The sequence below is a fragment of the Suncus etruscus genome, chromosome 2, assembly GCF_024139225.1.
Source record: "Suncus etruscus isolate mSunEtr1 chromosome 2, mSunEtr1.pri.cur, whole genome shotgun sequence".
In the NCBI taxonomy this organism is placed as follows: domain Eukaryota; kingdom Metazoa; phylum Chordata; class Mammalia; order Eulipotyphla; family Soricidae; genus Suncus; species Suncus etruscus.
The window spans coordinates 64,798,919-64,815,880 of record NC_064849.1 but is presented as its reverse complement, the minus strand read 5'-3'; the positions used below and the strand labels follow the sequence as shown (position 1 = coordinate 64,815,880).

At 49.9% G+C, this 16,962-nt stretch overlaps 1 protein-coding gene across 1 annotated transcript; it reads right to left on the bottom strand.

The window, feature by feature from the left end:
• Positions 1-1,199: 1,199 nt before the first annotated feature.
• RABGGTA (Rab geranylgeranyltransferase subunit alpha) lies at positions 1,200-7,156 on the bottom strand. The gene is made up of 16 exons (XM_049768222.1): positions 7,101-7,156; positions 6,829-6,939; positions 6,133-6,257; positions 5,778-5,965; positions 5,367-5,570; positions 4,632-4,715; positions 4,469-4,551; positions 4,224-4,325; positions 3,975-4,080; positions 3,830-3,881; positions 3,625-3,713; positions 3,316-3,404; positions 3,113-3,229; positions 2,200-2,313; positions 1,907-1,994; positions 1,200-1,416 (listed from the first exon to the last, which is right to left on the bottom strand). Exons 1-16 carry the CDS (start codon positions 7,101-7,103, stop codon positions 1,268-1,270), a joined length of 1,704 nt encoding a protein of 567 aa, XP_049624179.1. The 5' UTR covers positions 7,104-7,156; the 3' UTR covers positions 1,200-1,267.
• Between the last annotated feature and the right edge of the window lie 9,806 nt (positions 7,157-16,962).

Genomic DNA, 16,962 nt, shown 5'->3' with positions numbered 1-16,962 from the left:
CCTTTTCCTGGCCAAGGCTGTCTTGGCAGGGGTTGGTCATCACCTCCAACCCACACAGAGGAATGGACAATGGAAATCAAAGTTCCAGGCAGCCTGAGGCAGGTCAGCTGGAGTGCTCCTTGGTGGTGTGGTGATGGTGGTGGTGTTTGTACCTCACTATGGAGACAGGAAGGGCCAGGCACCACAGGCCCTGAGCCAATGTGTGAGCCAGTGTGGGGCCAGGTAGAGTCCCAGGAAACCAGGAAAAATACTTTGTCATTCTCTCTTTTCTCATTTAGTCCATGGTATTTATTCACCCAGCAAGGTCTGACTCAGTGCCTTAACCCCCAGCTTTTCCCCTTTCCGCTTGCAGGAAGCCAGGCGCTTGGGGCTTTTTACATGCACACACATACATGAACATGCTCCTGAGTACATGTATGTGTGCTTGTGTGCATGCCAGTGTACTGAGAGGCATCACAGGAGGGACAACGACCTGAGCAGTTTGGGGAGCCAAGTCCAGGTTTTACCCATAGTCCTGATGCAGAAACAAGAGATAAAGTCTAGAATCCCAGACCAGATGGAGACAGCCAGCATCCTCAGCTCCAGCCCTTGAGTTCAGCACCCCTGGGTGTGTCCCAGGAGCAGTTTCCTCATCCTACAATGCGCCAAGTCATCTCATCCCCAAGAGCCGAGGGATCAAATAGGATCAAGCATTTCCAAGGGCTCTTCAGCTAGAGTGCTATTCATGGGGACTAACTCTGTTGTAACAGGTGGGATCTTAGTGACAATGCTTGGGAATAGCTTCCTCAGTGCATGGCAAAGCCCAGGGCAGAGAGGGTATCTGGAAGAGGCAAGTGGCATGAAGAAAGCCTAGTGAGGCTTTCTAGATGGCAACTAAGCCCAAACTAGATGCTGGAGTGATAGGTTAGTGGGTTGGACGCTGTCTTGCACGTGGCCGGCCCAGGCTCAATCCCCAATATCCTATATGGTATCCCGAGCCTGCCAGAAGTGATATCTAAGTACAGAAATAGCATTGACCAAAAGCCAAAAGCAGAAATTAAAAAAAAAAAGTTGGAACCAGTCTGAATCTTAATACAAGTCAGTTTCCCTCCCAAACAAGGGCACTTTGGTTTACTGATGGGAAAGGCAAGACTGAACATGAAAAGAAAGCAAAGAGGATAGTAACTCCCCTCTCTTTTCAGGAACGGTGACAACGGCAGTCCAAGGGAAGCATCCATTATTTATTCAGTACCAAATAAGTTAGAGGGTTAAGCTGGGACAAGGTCTCCTAGGTGAGGATGTTGCTGACTGAAGGCAGAAGCTCGGCCAAACATTCCAGGGCGCCCGCTGCCTGGCACAGTGGGTTGCCCTGCAGATCGAGAAGGGCTAGTCGGGGGCAGGAGGAAAGAGGCTGCAGCACTGCAGGCTGCTGGAGGCCTGAGAAGGAGTGTCAAGGAATGCTTGGCCAGTTCCAGATTTGCCTGAACCTAGCACAGTTCTCATTCAGGAGCGGGACACCCAGTGGAAGAACATCTCTCATCTGGCCTAGAGGGAGGGAGACTCTGACCTCCAGGGGAAGGAGTGGTAAAAACTACAGCCAAGGAGAAAGAGCCCTGTCTGCAGAGGTTTCCTCTACTTAACTTCAGCTGGTAGAAACACAGGCCAAAGGTGGCCTAAACTTTTGGTTTTTAAGAGGCATCCGAGTTGGAGACTCCCCTACCCTCAGACTTCCTGATTTTTAGAACACCGTTTGTGGTCTCTGATCTGAGGCAATCACTTCTGCTCTGCCAGATATCACCCCACACATGCCCTCTAAATGCACCCCCCCACCTGACTCTCCCTCTCCATGGGAGCATTCTATTTGCCATCTGTGTCCCTCACCCCACCAGCTGGAGGGGAGTCTGACAGGCACCCAGAGGAAGGATATGGTTGTTGCTCACTATAAATTCCTGCAGCCTCGGCAGGTTGGTGACACCATCCAGGGTCTCGATGACATTGTCATTGGCTTGCAGCACCTGGGGAGAGGGCAGGACAGGCAGGGGTCAGCCTGACACTGGTGTGAGCAAGCAGAGGGTGGGCGTACAGCATAGGGTCAGGCTGAGCGGTGCACAGAGGTCATTTGGGGCCTGGGGGTCCCAGACATCTTTTTGGAGGGGTAACTTTAGAGGTGGAAGTAGGAGAAACTTACAGCCAGAATGGACAGGGTGGAACCAATCTTACCTCCAGGCAACGCAAGGCTGCCAAAGCAGGGGGCAGGGAGCGAAGCCGGTTATGCGACAGGTCCAGGTGAGTAACTAAGAGCAGCTGTTCCAGGTGGCAGAGCGAAGTCAGGTCCTAAAGAGGGGACACCAGGGAGGCTCAGACAGGAGTGTCCAACACTCATCCAGAATCCCACACACACGTAGGTGGGATGGGTGAAGGCAAAGGGTAGAGGGCACTAGTATACAGTCACCACCCAGAGCAGGCTGGGAATGCCAAGAAACGGTCTGGCCTGAATGGGGGTAGGCTACCTGGCAAGATAAAAGATGTGTTGGGAAGGGAACTGAAAAGGACTACAGGAAAACATAAGGAAATTTTCAGAAGTTTTAGGAAGTTTTCAGGCTTTCACTTTGGGCCTGCTCCAGGGAGGGAGATCTCCTTGTGGAGATCCCCTGGTGACTCTAAGGGTTTTTTCATTTTGACATTTAGGCTAATCCTGGCTTGGTGCTGGGGGACTTGTGGTGCTAGGGATTGGACCCATGGCCCAATCATACATGTGCTCCAGCTTGCCAAGCTGTCTCCCCAGCCTTGATCTGGATTTTAAATGGGATAACAGAAAGAGTGATGGGGAAGGCCCAGAAGAGGAAAAGGTTTGAAAGAAGAGAAGATCAACCTTGACTGGAAAGCAATGCCCAGTAAGATGCCTGAGTGTGGCCCAGCTGAAGGCCAGGAGTGAATTTCAAAGATGGTCGAGGGTGGAATCTAAGATAGTGCTATCTTAGATTCATGCAGCATGTACAGAAGTATTAAATTCGGTGCTGCATGCCTGGAATTTACTGAACAGTACAAACCAACGTCATGTCAATGTGAGAAAAAGAGGAGGAAAGGTGGCCAGGTGAAAAAGGGCAGGCTAACAGGAGTGGGAAGCCCCTACCTTGCTGCCCAGGAAAAGCACACGCGTTTCCAAGTATTCCATCTTGAGCACACTATTCTCCACCAGGAACTTGCTGCGCAGGTCATCCATATATGATGCCCTCATTGGGTCCACAGCCTGGCAGGGACGAGCACATGAGCACACCAGGGCTGTCTTCTGGCCCTTAGGATCTTCCCATGGCTACTCCTGTGGCCCAGACTTGCCTTGAGAGTCTGGAAGTACTGAAGTGTCTCCTTCTCATACAGCAGGGGGTCTAGTGCCCGCATCAGCAGGATGATAGTCAGCAGGCACCCTGAGGAGAGGCAGTGGCAGTGGCTATCTCTCCTGGGTCCTCAATGGCTCCCATCCTCTGCACACCATTCTGGTTCTCCCCAAAGGTCCACCCCAGAAAGGGGCTTAGTGAGGGAGGGAGGGAATGATGGAGAGAGAGGGGGGAGAGACAGAGAGGGAACACACACACACACACACACACACACACACACCCCTTGGTATGTATGTAAAGGGGATCTCACATTTATTCTCAGGCTCCAGTTCCTGCAGCTCCTTACAAGATTCCAGCTCAGACTGCAGCACTGTGGACTTCTCCACTGACAGTTCACACCTGTGGGTGGGGAGAGGACAGGAGGAATGATGTTCACAATCCCAAAGTCTTGGGAAGTCCCAAACAGAATAAGGTTAAGGCCCAGTATGCAGAGCTCCTGTGCTCACTGGTCTCACCTGAACAGCTGCTCATCGGTGGCCAAGTCTCGGCACCAAGCCTCTGGACGGCCTGCAGGGAGGAGTTGCAACAGAAGGGGACAGTCATGAGGAAGGGGATGGGTGTGGGGGCCCATAACCCAGGGACAGATGTGGCAAATGGTACCTTTCAACAGCACACACTCCTTATGGGCATTGCCAGCCAGCCACACGACATGAAATATTTGCTCGGGCAACTGGTCATCAAAGGAGGTTGCAGGCAGGTCACAGAGCTGAGAGCATTGGGTTAAGGAAGATCTGGGCCATGCCAGGTCTCTGCCACCATATAGCCCTCTACCTCCATTCTATCCTCTTGTCCCTCATTCTATTTACCACCTCCCCTATCCTATCCCTTTTTCCCCACCACCTGGGATACCCAGACATGGTTTGGTTGGTTCTTGCCACTCGGGGTCCTCCACTCTACAGCCAGGGGCGCCTTATCAACCATTAGCAGCAAGGTTTCTGTCCCGGGACCCACCTGGGGGTAGAGAAAGGGGGGGGGGGAAGATGGGAGCGAAGAGAAAGAGAAGAAAGAGGAGAATGAGAAAGTGAGCATGCAGTTCCCACTGCTGCACTAGGCTGTGCTCCCCAAGTTCCCTCAGCCAGAGCTGTGAGTCTCACCAGGATGGGTTTCGAGAAGGACACAGTCAGACAGGCATCATCTCGGCTCACGTGTAGGCAGTGGAGGGCATCTGGGGGGTCCGCTGCAGAAAGACATGGCATTTGGAAATACTCTTCTGCCACTACCAAGCCTAATTGCCCAACTCTCCCCACAGCTCCTCACCTCGGCCTAGGAGCCAGCGGTGGTAGAACCAGGCACTCTGGTCATTGGGGTCGGTGAAGAAGGCATTTTGCACCAGCTCCAGCTCTGTGGGGCCATCAGGGAGGCAGGCCTACGGTCAGGATCCTGAGGACTCCTGCCTGCCCCAATCTGCTCCTTCTCCTTGGATTACCTACAGTTTTTTTTCCCCTCGGGGCAGCACACCTGGAGATGCTTAGGGATGCTAAGTCCACTCAACTATATGTAGTGTTGGGACTGAAGCTGGATCAGCTGCATGTAAGGAAGCGAACCTACCCACTTTACTACCACTCTAGCCCAATCTCCAATCTTTAGTTCTCTTTACCCAAGGACCTTGCACAGGGCTGTACACAGTGGTTTCTCCTCCCTCGTGGACCCTTCGAGCTCCCGAGGCCAGGACTGGATCTCAGGCACTCTGAGAGCCAGATACAAAGAGCGTGCCCAGACCACCCAAGGGTCAGGTTAGACATTTGGGTTAGAAGAGAGGGCATCAGGAGCTGGAGCACAATGGTAGGGCGTTTGCCTTGTACATGTCTGATCCAGGACGAACTTGGGTTTGATCCCCAGCATCCCATATGGTCCCCCAAGCCAGGAGTGATTTCTGAGTGCATAGCCAGTAGTAACTCCTGAGTATCATTGGGTGTGGCCAAAAAACAAAAACAAACAAACAAAAAAAGAGAGGGCAGCAGAGTCCTTATGAATGCCCCAACTCTTTTTTACCTTTGAGTAGCACATCCTCAGGGAGGCGACCCTGGGCTCCAGAGTCTGGGTTGGGGTGCAGCTTGGGTAGGAGGCAGGAGCGGTAATGCCAGGAGGAGTAGTTGGAGAAGTTTCGAGTGATGAGGCTGTCAGTGAAGGCGAGCTCCTCAGCAGGGGACACGGCTGCCTGTGCTGCCACAAAGCGCCGGTAGTCCCAACAGTGAACTGGCAGGGAGTGAAGATGAGACGGCACAGCTCAGATGCAGGTATGCCATGGGAGGCCCCGGAAATACTGTCTCTCTCCCACCAGCCATGGAGAATACATTTGGCTGCATGCACCCCTGCTGCCAACAGTGGCAGGCAGCTGGAACTTGCATCTCATTCCCCACGCAAGCTGGGTGAAGTCCCAGTGCCAGGACATGGGGCACCTACAGTTTCGTTCATCAACCTCGAGGAAGCGGGCACACAACTCCAGTTCCCGGGCCCAGTTGGGCTCCGGAAGGCGGCCCAGGAGCCAGCAGCGGTGGTGCCAGGTGCCATAGGACTTGGGGTTCACCCGCAGGCAGCTTTCTAGGAAGCCCAGCTCTGCCTTCACCAGAGCAGCCAACTCCTCAGGAGACCTGTGCTCAGAGAGAAAAGGGGGTCAGGGTTCTCTAATACCCCATCCAGCTTTCTGCACTTTACCCCAGGTTGTTCCCATGATGGTCTCATCTGCCCTCCTCCACCCCCAAATCTGGACAGAGCAGGGGGGCGAGGAATGCTTCTGGGGCGCTGAACCTTCACACACTTCTCTGTCTCCAGCCGCTGGAGCACCTCCCGACGGCAATTCCAGAGGGTGGCAATGTCAGGGTTGGCTCCCAGGATCTGGCTTGTCAGTTCCAGCACGGATTCATCCAACTCCCCAGCCTGGCGCTAAGACGGACAGCACAACTCAGAGGGCAAAGGGGCCCCATGCTCCAGGGCAACTGTGCAGATTTGTATTTTGTGTATTTTTGTTTTGAGGCCTCATCTGGCAGTGCTTAGGGGTTACTCCTGGTCTGCTCTCAGGAGTAGTAGTGCTTTGGGGATCATATGGAATGCTGGGGATTGAACCTCGGGCAGCAGGGTGCAAGGCAAATGCCCTACCCACTGTCCTCCAGCCTCCGCATAAAAACTGCAGATTGTATGAATCTCCTTTACCCTACCATAAACTCGGGAGTATGCATGGGCACTTCTTCATTTGCTTCCTGGATCAGATTTTACATTAAAGTGACACTTCAAACTTCTTTAAGTTGCACCTAATGGCGTAAGGGCGATGACAAGGGCCCCAGTATTTATAGATGAGTAAATGAAGTTCCCATGACATTCACTTGCTCTGGTTCACACCCATCCATGTCAAGTGGCTGAAACCAGACTTGGATCTGGGGAGAGTGACTTCAAGGCTCAGTTCTTGGTTTTGGGAAGGGGCTCCAATGGGGGGTGGGGACCTCGCACGACCCCCCACCTTCTGGAAGACAGCTTGGGTGGCTGACTGGTACAGTTTCAGCTTCTGCTCCCGCTCTAGCCTTTTGGCCTCGGCCTGCTCTTCCGAAGTCTTCACCTTCAGGCGCCCGTGCTGTTAGAGAAGAAGAGTCACAGGCTTGGGGGGGGGGGACATCCATAAGCCTAGCAGGGGGGGAAAGCCTGACCCCCTCGTACTAGGCAGCCCGGAATCTTAGCAGGGTAAACTGAGGCCCGGGCATGGCAGGGCGAGGGGCTTGGGTTCAGGAGTCTCACCATAGTGCCGGCTCGAATTGCAGGCCGGGGAGGGGTCCAGTGGAAGCCCGGGCAACCTGGGGAGAGAATGTCAATCAGGGGGTGCCCCGCCCCTGGCAGCCAGCCCCCGCGAGGCGCCTGGAGCCTGGTCCCGGGACAGTTCAGCACACTCCGGAAGAGGCGCTCACCCCTGTCTACCGCCGGGCCTGCTGCTGGTCCCGAGCCGAGCCGGGACACTCGGGCCAAAGGCTCATTCCCGCCCCGGAGGCTGCGGGTCCCCACCCGCCCCACGATTCCGAGGACTCCCGCGCCCCCCAAGGAGGGACCCACCTGCTCCGAGAGGAGGCGTGGGGTGGGGTGGGGTGGGGGGGCGCGGAGCTGAGTCGAGTGCCACCGAGCGCGGGGCCTAGAGAGGTGGTGTCCGCGCCCGGCTTGTCGCCGCAGCGCCCTCTGCCGGCGGGCGCTCTAGGCGCAGCGGCGGCTGTGGGGCTGTGGGACGGGCTGTGGGGTTGTCGCGAAATTGCCGCTTCCGGCCTCCCGGGAGAGTAGAGTGCGCATGCGTGCTGGCGCTCGTGTCCTGAAACTGTTTCACGTGCTTTGATCACTTGCAGTTGACTTGCAGAAGTTGTTCCTCCACAGCTGGTAAAACTGGCCTTTATCACTCTTGACCGCATCCTGGTCCCCGCCGGTCCCTTTCTAAGTTGCCAAATCTAACAGGATGCTGAGTCTTGGGTTTAGTTCCCACAACTTCTTGCAGTAAAGGGCGCTTCATTTTCCGTTTGCTTGACATCCTGTCCTGGCTGAGCTGCTGTACCCTTTGTACCTTCACCTTTTCTAAGAATTGATGATCGCTGAGATCCTTCCCTACCCCCATTTTCACTACACTCTGTTTCTGGGGGGGGGGATAATGTTCACAAATCAAGCCTTTATGCTGCACTTGGGCTCCCCAAAGATTTTTCTGGCTCACACTTTCCCCAGGTGACTTCATCCACATTCCTGGTTTTAATTAGCACCTGCAAGTTGATGACACTCACATTTCTATCTCCAACCCAAACGTCTGGCAAGCGCAAGCTTTAATTACACACAAGCATATTCATATTCAAAAGATCATTGGATGTCATCTGGGTGTCCCCGAGGCAGCACAAAGTGAAAAAATCAAATTGACCTACTCTCCTCCACATCCAGTCTGGTCTAAATTTCAGCCTTTGTGTTTCCTATTCACTTTTCCTTAGTATTTTTTAAAGTACCTGCTCCATAACCTGCTACACATATACCCCAAAAGTTTTGTTTTCGTTTTTGGGACCACACCCTGCAGTGCTCAGGACTTACTGAGGCTCTGTGGTCACTCCTGCCAAGGTATCACTAGGTATCACTTCCAAGGCTCAAGGAACCATAAGTGGTACTGAGGATAGATTGGTACTGGGGCCTTTCTCAATATACTATCTTTCCAGCACTGCACTAATAATTTAAGCTAATTTTCCCCCCTGGATTTTTCCCCCACCCCTCCCCTGGATTTTTGAAAGTCTTTTGATCCCATAGCCACTCCTCTATTATTAGTTCATCTTCTATACTGTTAGAGTAGTCTTTTGAAGGCGGATTTTGGGCCACACTCAGCAGTGTGCAGGGGTGACTCCTGGCTTAGCGCTCAGAAATTACTCCTGGCACGGTCGGAGTACCATATGGGATGCTGGGGATCAAGCCCAGCTTGGCTGCTTGCAAGGCTCAGGAGGACCCAATGGGCCACAGAACCACAATCTTCTCACTACAAAGCATCAGGCAGGTGGGGTTGTGGATAGGTGACACTGCAGTTTCACAAACATTTTAACAGATTTTCTTCACTACCCTTTCTCATATCCCTCTTTTGTAATTACTGTTCATCTTTAAGATTTAACTCAGCGTCCCAGAATAGGCTCAAAGGGAGGTCGTACATGCTTGGCATTTGCAAAGTGCTAAGTTTGGTTCTGGCACTGCAACACTTGGTGTAGGCCTAGTGGCCCCAGAACCATCAGGCCCTGATCACTTGCAGCCATGTATATGAACCCATCAGGTTGGCATTGCGGGATCTGGCTGCAAGAGAAAATTTTCAAATGTGGCATCCAGGAGTTCTCCTATGCCCCAGTGTGATGTAAAAGATCTTCAATATATACTGCCAATGAAGGTGCTAATTTCCTTGTGCCTACAAAGTCTTGCTTTAGGAGTTGGCATCTGTCATCACAAAAGAAAATTCCTGAAGAATAAGAACAATGCTTTTACTTTTTTGGTCTTTCCACCTCCATACCTAACACTTGTCCTTAGTGGTTTGGAATGAATACACAAAACACCTCTTCGCAATTAACAGCTTAACTGAGTGCTCAAAGTGGTGGGAGAAATCTGTACTCTCAATCATGAAAGTTTCCTGGTGAAGGTTTTGTTGTGGTGTGCGTGCTCGAGATTGCATGCACATACACATGTGTGTGAGAGAGAGAGAGAAAGAGAGGCAGAGAGAGACAGAAACAGAGATAGAAACAGTGAATTCACTGAAGTAGTAGGTGTCTATATTGTATATATGTTTACATCACATTTGAGTAAGGAAGCATGTGTGTTTTTAAACCCTCCCCCCCACAGATTTTGTTGATGGTGTTATGATGACAGGATATGGTCCACACACATATGTGGCTATGGCACTGGCACTATTTAGCTGTGAAGATCACAAGGGTCACATATCAGATTGTGATGCTCACACACTCAGTTGGGAGAGCTGTTTGTGCCTTCATTTCTTCATTCCACCTTGCACACATATGCTCCAGGGCTTCATGGCATTCTTTAATTAAGGCACTTTCTGCTTGTACTGCTATCTAGGGTCACTGTCAGTGCTTGAGGATGCTGGAGATGGAACCTTGGTTGACCAACTGCAACCATCAGGGATTGAACTTCCCGCTCACATCTCTTTCAGTTGCGTTGCTTGTTGGGGTTGCATGCTTTAGTTGTGGTGCCTGCACACGGGCTGGAAGTGGCTTGTAGTGTCAGGGATCACATATAGAAGAGATACCAGCACTGAGCTTGGTTCATGTGGCAGTACTGGGAATTGAAATCCTGATCATATGTTTAAAAGGAAGTGCTCTTAAGCCATTGAGCTATTTCTCTGGGCCTTAAAAACACGTTTAAACTCTATAAAGTGCCTAATGTATATTTGGTTCTTCCCTAGGCAAAGTAACATGTTCCTGCTCCTTTGTACTTGCAGCTCTGCTGAAGAGAGTACCACTACTTGTTGGTTATGGTGGTGCTGAGTGCCATGAGAACCGCTTGGCATACACAGGATGACACATGGCTGGTGCATGTAGTTAGAATGTGGACTTTGAATCCTGACAGTCTGTGCAAATCCAGCCTTTGTCACTTATTGATGGTGTGATCTGGGAAAAGGTGCTTTCCCTTCTGTGTTGAGTTTTCTCTGTCTATTATTTCAGCCGAAATGTATGGAAATGTTGCCTGTGAAAGCTGAAGTGAATAAAGATTCAATATACAAAGTTGTGTAGGGTTTAGCATAGAAGGACTCAGTAGTAGTGATGGCAGCAAGTGTCTAAATTTTTATTTTACAAATGTGCAAGGAAGTTGAGGCTCAGAAAGATTAAGGGGTTATGCAATTATTCTGGCTTATTCAAGCTTCTTACTTCACCAACTACTTTTTTTTGGTCACCACCTGGTATTGCTTCCGGCTGTGTACACTCACATTTGTGAAAACAGATACCTGGAACCCAGCGGCCCACAGTTGAAGATGTGCCAGGGATGACTTACATCACAAGGACAGTGAGGGGAGGAGGAGAAGGAAGGCTAGAGTAAGCATGATGTTTTAGTAATTAGCAATCTGGAAACCGGAAAGGTTGAGTCAAGCAGGCTTAAGAGGAAGTCAGTCTGCAACCAAGAAGGCAGGCTTGTTTGGGAAAGGTGGCAGGAAGGACATGTCAAGCATGTCTTGTGTGTGACGTATAGGTAGGGAACAGAAAGCCAAACAGTTTTAGGATGAAAACTAAGCTGGTGCTTCTAGAGAGCAAAGCCCTGGAACCAGTGACAAACCTCTTGCTGGAAGGTGCTGGTGCTAACAGTTGAATTTGGCTTCTAGGGTGGGATGAAGAAGAATCTCTGAGGTGGCTGAAGGGTCTATGAGGAAGGGAAAGGAATAAGCAATAATTGTGTTCTACCTGAGCCCCATATCTCATATTTAAGGCACTCATTACTTGTGTGAAGTAGACTTTTTTTTTGGGGGGGGGGCACACCCGGTGGTGCTCAGGGGTTACTCCTGGCTGTCTGCTCAGAAATAGCTCCTGGCAGGCACGGGGGACCATATGGGACACCGGGATTTGAACCAACCACCTTTGGTCCTAGATAGGCTGCTTGCAAGGCAAATGCTGCTGTGCTATCTCTCCGGGTCCTTTTTTTTTGGGGGGGTCACACCCAGCGGTGCTCAGGGGTTACTCCTGGCGGTCTGCTCAGAAATAGCTCCTGGCAGGCACGGGGGACCATATGGGAACCAGGATTCGAACCAACCACCTTTGGTCCTGGATTGGCTGCTTGCAAGGCAAACGCCGCTCTCCGGGCCCGAAGTAGACTTTTTCTTATGAAACTCTCTTTTTTTTTTTTTTTTTTTTTTTTGGTTTTTGGGTCACACTCGGCTGTGCTCAGGAGTTACTCCTGGCTGTCTGCTCAGAAATAGCTCCTGGCAGGCACGGGGGACCATATGGGACACCGGGATTCGAACCAACTACCTTTGGTCCTGGATGGGCTGCTTGCAAGGCAAACACCGCTGTGCTATCTCTCCGGGCCCCGAAACTCTCTTTTTTATGTTGTTGGTTTGTTTGTTTAGAAATTTCTTTGGGTCACACCCAGTGATGCTCAAGGTTTACTCCTGATTCTGTGCTCAGAGACCATTCATGGTGAAGCTCAGAGGACCATTTGGAATGCTAGGGAAGGGCTCCAGGTCAACTGAATTTAAGGCAAGTGCCCTACCCTCTGGGCAGTCTTTCCAGGCTGATATTTTCTTTATCAGTGGGTGAAGTTTGTTATTATTTTGTTTGGGGACCATACCCAGTGATGCTCAGCTAGGTTACTCCTAGCTCTACACTTAGGAACCACTCTGGCAGTGCTTGAGGATGCGGGAGATGGAGCCTAAGTTGACTAGTTGCAAGGCAATCTCCCTACCTGTTGAACTATCACTCTTGCCGGCAGTGGTTAAAAAAATTTTTGGGGGTGTCACACCCGGCAGTGCTCGGGGTTATTCCTGGCTGATCAGAAGATCACCCCTGGTAGGCATGGGGGACCATATGGGATGCTGGGATGTGAATCACCGTCCTTCTGTATGAAAGGCAAATGCCTTACCACCATTCTATCTCTTCGGCCCCAGCAGTGGTTAATTTTATTTATTTATTTATTTATTTATTTATTTATTTATTTATTTAGTTTTTGTTTTTTGTTTTTGTTTTTTTTTTTTTTGAGTCACACCCGGCAGCGCTCAGGGGTTACTCCTGGCTCTAGTCTCAGAAATCACTCCTGGCAGGTTCAGGGGACCATGTGGGATGCCGGGATTCAAACCACCGTCCTTCTGCATGCAAGGCAAATGCCTTACCTCCATGCTATCTCTTAAGCCCCCAATATATTTTTTTTTTTGATTTTTGGGCCACACCTGGCGTTGCTCAGGGGTTACTCCTGGATGTCTGCTCAGAAATAGCTCCTGGCAGGATAGGGGACCATATGGGACACCGGGATTCGAACTAACCACCTTTGGTCCTGGATCGGCTGCTTGCAAGGCAAATGCCGCTGTGCTATCTCTCCGGGCCCCAAGCCCCCAATTTTTATATTTTTTATTTCCTTTAGGTTGTTGCTGTTTTGTTATGGTTGGCGATGAGGGTTCTCATATACTTCTACACTTGGTTGTGGTACTCATCAGTCCTTGGATTCTTCAATGTGGTGCCTGCTGGGGTGGCATTGATTTGGTTGTGGTGTGAGTGCAGTTCTGGTTATTCTGAATGCTGAGGGTTTCTGTGGTGCTCACCTGAGCTTGCTGGAGGGGACACTTGCTGCAGGCTTCTTGCGTCTCAGCATCTCTAGTGGGGACGAAATTCTTCACAAAAGGGAAGCAGGCACACGAAGGGACGAATATGAAATATGAAATAATGAAACCACACACAGTATGTGGGGTCAACACATCTTCTGGCAGGAGTGGGACAAGTTTAATCTTTAGGCAAGGTGATTTATAGGGGTAAAACCATCCATAGGTATAGAGAATAATTACAATCACAAAGCAAATTTTTTTTTTTTTTTTTTTTTTGGTTTTTGGGCCACACCCTGCGTTGCTCAGGGGTTACTCCTGGCTGTCTGCTCAGAAATAGGTCCTGGCAGGCACGGGGGACCATATGGGACACCGGGATTCGAACCAACCACCTTTGGTCCTGGATCGGCTGCTTGCAAGGCAAACGCCGCTGTGCTATCTCTCTGGGCCCACAAACCAAAGTTTAACAGTAAACATTCTTAATCTATGCGTGTGAGCTATAAGGATTCTGGGTTACAAAGGAGAAGATTATAACTCAAGGCAGCTCTTTGCAAGCTTATTTCAAATGTAAAATCAGGGATTATTAGGAAGTAAAAAATATCTAGGAACATGGTCTTTGCTGAGCTTGGCTCTACTATTTTAGAGGTCAAGTAAAGGAAGGAGCCAAATTACCTTAGGTGTGGTTCGGTGTGGTTCCTATTTTTTTTTTTTGTTGTTGTTTTTGGGCCACACCCAGCAGTGCTCAGGGGTTATTCCTGGCTGTCTGCTCAGAAATAGGTCCTGGCAGGCACGGGGGACCATATGGGACACTGGGATTCGAACCAACTACCTTTGGTCCTGGATTGGCTGCTTGCAAGGCAAACACCGCTGTGCTATCTCTCTGGGCCCCATGGTTCCTATTTTCTAAGGATACGAAATAGCCCAGGATCTGCTTTCTGGCTTTGCCCTTGATTACCAGAAACTGCAGCTGCAAGGACATATTTGAAAAAGAGAAAAAACATTGTCTTTGCTTTTAGGTGCTAAATATTATCCAGAAAAAGGGGTTCTCTGGTAATCTTTGGTGCTGGAATTTCTGAGCCAAATTATTTGATAGAGGCCACAATTTTGCCTGAGATTAACAAAGGAGAGATAACCAGATAATAACCGAAAATGTAATGCCAAGCATCTCTCTGGAAATTCCTCAACCATCCACGCAGGGGAAAAAGGCGTCCACAGTGGGCCTTTTGAGGAACCCCATGAGGGTTATTTTAGTTCTCCCCACCAGGAAAATCTGAGGATACATCTGGTGGGCTGAGCTCCCCTAAAAGTTTATGTATGCCATGGCAGACATTTCCACAGTTTCATTGAGGTGTTCACACACACCTAGTGTGTGTGAGGGATCAACCATTTTCTTTCAGCATGTTCTCTTCACAAAGTCACCACGGCTGTGCTTGGTTCCTATGGGTAGCACAGACATAAAACTCCTAAACTCACACAACAAGGCCACCTTTAAAAGTGAGCCATCCCTTGGCCTATTTTGAGGGGAGGGGATAGCACCACATCTGCTAATGTTCAGTAGAACAATTAGGTCAGTGCTTTGGGTGTCACACCTGGAAGTATTTGGGGAATCGTGCGGTAGTGAGAGTTAAACCTGGGCCTCCTGCATATAAAGCTGGCACCCATCTCTGAGCTCTCTTTTGGTGCCTGGTAGATGATTTTGATTTTTTTATTTGTTTGTTTTGGCCATACCAATGGCGCTCAGGGATAATACCTAGGTTTTGTGTTTAGGGATTATTCCTGGCAAGCTTGGGGGACCATTTGTGGTACCAGGGATTGAACCCAGGCGTGTTGCATGCAAGGCAAATGCCCTACCAGCTGAACTATTGCTCCAGTCCTGGTAGATTATTTTGAAGCAGGGTTACTCTCCACAGTTTCCAGCAAAGACACAATGTGTATAGTATGCTTAGAGAACCTAAGTTGCTTGGTCAAGGGCATATGACTAAAGGAAATGCAGCTGGAGTCAACATGAATGCTTGGGTGTCTGCTATAGCATAGAATCCCCCAAGGTCAGAAGTTCAAATTGGGGCTGCTTTTTGGTGGGGCACATTCAGTGGCACCTAGGGGTCATTCCTGGCCTAGGTGCTCAGGGACCATGGATGCCAGGGAACAAGACTGGGGCTCTTGCATGCAAAGCATATGCTCAGCCCTTTGAGCTTCTCTTGGGGCCACTGGTCCTAGAATTTGATACACCATGGTTTACATTTTTGTTCTTAAACTCCTATGCTTCTTTGCAATTTTGCAAAGTGTATGTTTTTATAAGGATGTATTTATATATATGATTTATGGTTTATATTATGTGATTTATTTATACTTATGTGATATGTACTATAATTATGCTTTTATAGGCACATGCTTACATATAAGATGTAGAATTATAAATATAAATCATATTGTACTGCTCTCATCCTCTTGTTTTATTTATTTTTGGTTTGGGGAATAATACCCAGAGGTATTCAGGGCTTATTCCTGGCTCAGAGCTTGCTCAGGGGACTATATGTGGTGCCAGAGATTGAGCCAGGGTCAGTCACATGCAAGGCTAGTACATTAATCCCTGTACATATCTCTCTGACCCCTCATCCTCTTATCTTATTTTTTATTTTTTCTTGTATGAAGACAAAGTTTATTAGTGCATAGAACAAAATATGAAAGGGGCTAGTGGTCAGACACTTCCCTGACCACATCCTCCTAATCCAGTTATAAGTATGGGAAAGGGGGTTTGCAGGTCCCTAAAAACAGGTATCAGCATAGAACACAGGGAAAGGGGTCAAAACCCCACTTCTCAGAACATTTTGGCAGAACCAGAAATGCAGAAGTATGTAGCCTTGCTTGGAAGGAGCTGTGGGGGTGGGGGGACAGTAGGTAGGTGGGACTAAAATTCAAGGACAGAGGAGACTTTGAGGCAGATTTTCAGGCACTTGAGATTTTTCCCCAAAAGGTCTGAAAACAGGGACATTGGTGCTCATATGGGGAACAGCAGCTCGTCTGACAAGGGTTTCCTTGATGACCTCTCACATGCTTGCCTAGAGAGAGGTCAGGGAGGCCAGGCTGATGCCCATATGGGCAGAAGGCAGGCAGCAGTAACCACATCTATGGTGGCCTCCAGGGACATTGGTGCTCATATGGGGAACAGCAGCTCGTCTGACAAGGGTTTCCTTGATGACCTCTCACATGCTTGCCTAGAGAGAGGTCAGGGAGGCCAGGCTGATGCCCATATGGGCGGAAGGCAGGCAGCAGTAACCACATCTATGGTGGCCTCCAGGAAGGTACTTGGCAGGGAGAGATGAGGAAACCAATTCCCAGCTCTGATAGACTGATGGTGAATGTAGGTTGAGGCAGTGGCAGGAGAAGCAGGAAGACGGGGGCTTCGGAAGTGAGGGCCTGACACACAGTAGCTTGTATTGAGTAATACCAATGACTTCACATGTTGCAGCCTCAGTGATCAGAAATGGAGACTGTTCATCTCACACCAGACTGTCCAGTTCCCAAAGACTGTTACTATTATTCCTGGAACCTTGGGGGCTCTGTCCATCAGTCTCTGGGAACCAGCAGAGGCAGCAAGTATTGGGGAGATGTCTGGTGTGGGGGAGCTCATAGGCTTCTGGGAAAGGGCAGGGCTGGGGCAGTTGCAGGAATTCTTGCAAGAAGGGAATTGGCAAGGGCCACTCTGGCCTCAAGGTGGGGGCCTTTTTTAGTCAGCAGGCTCTCAAGTGATTGGGAGCTAGATTTTTTTTGGAGGAGGCCATCCCTAGAGAGGGGAGGGGAGAGTGTGTGGGAAGGCTGTAGTAGAGGAAGTAAAAGTGGAAGAGCAGAGAGGAGAGAACAAAC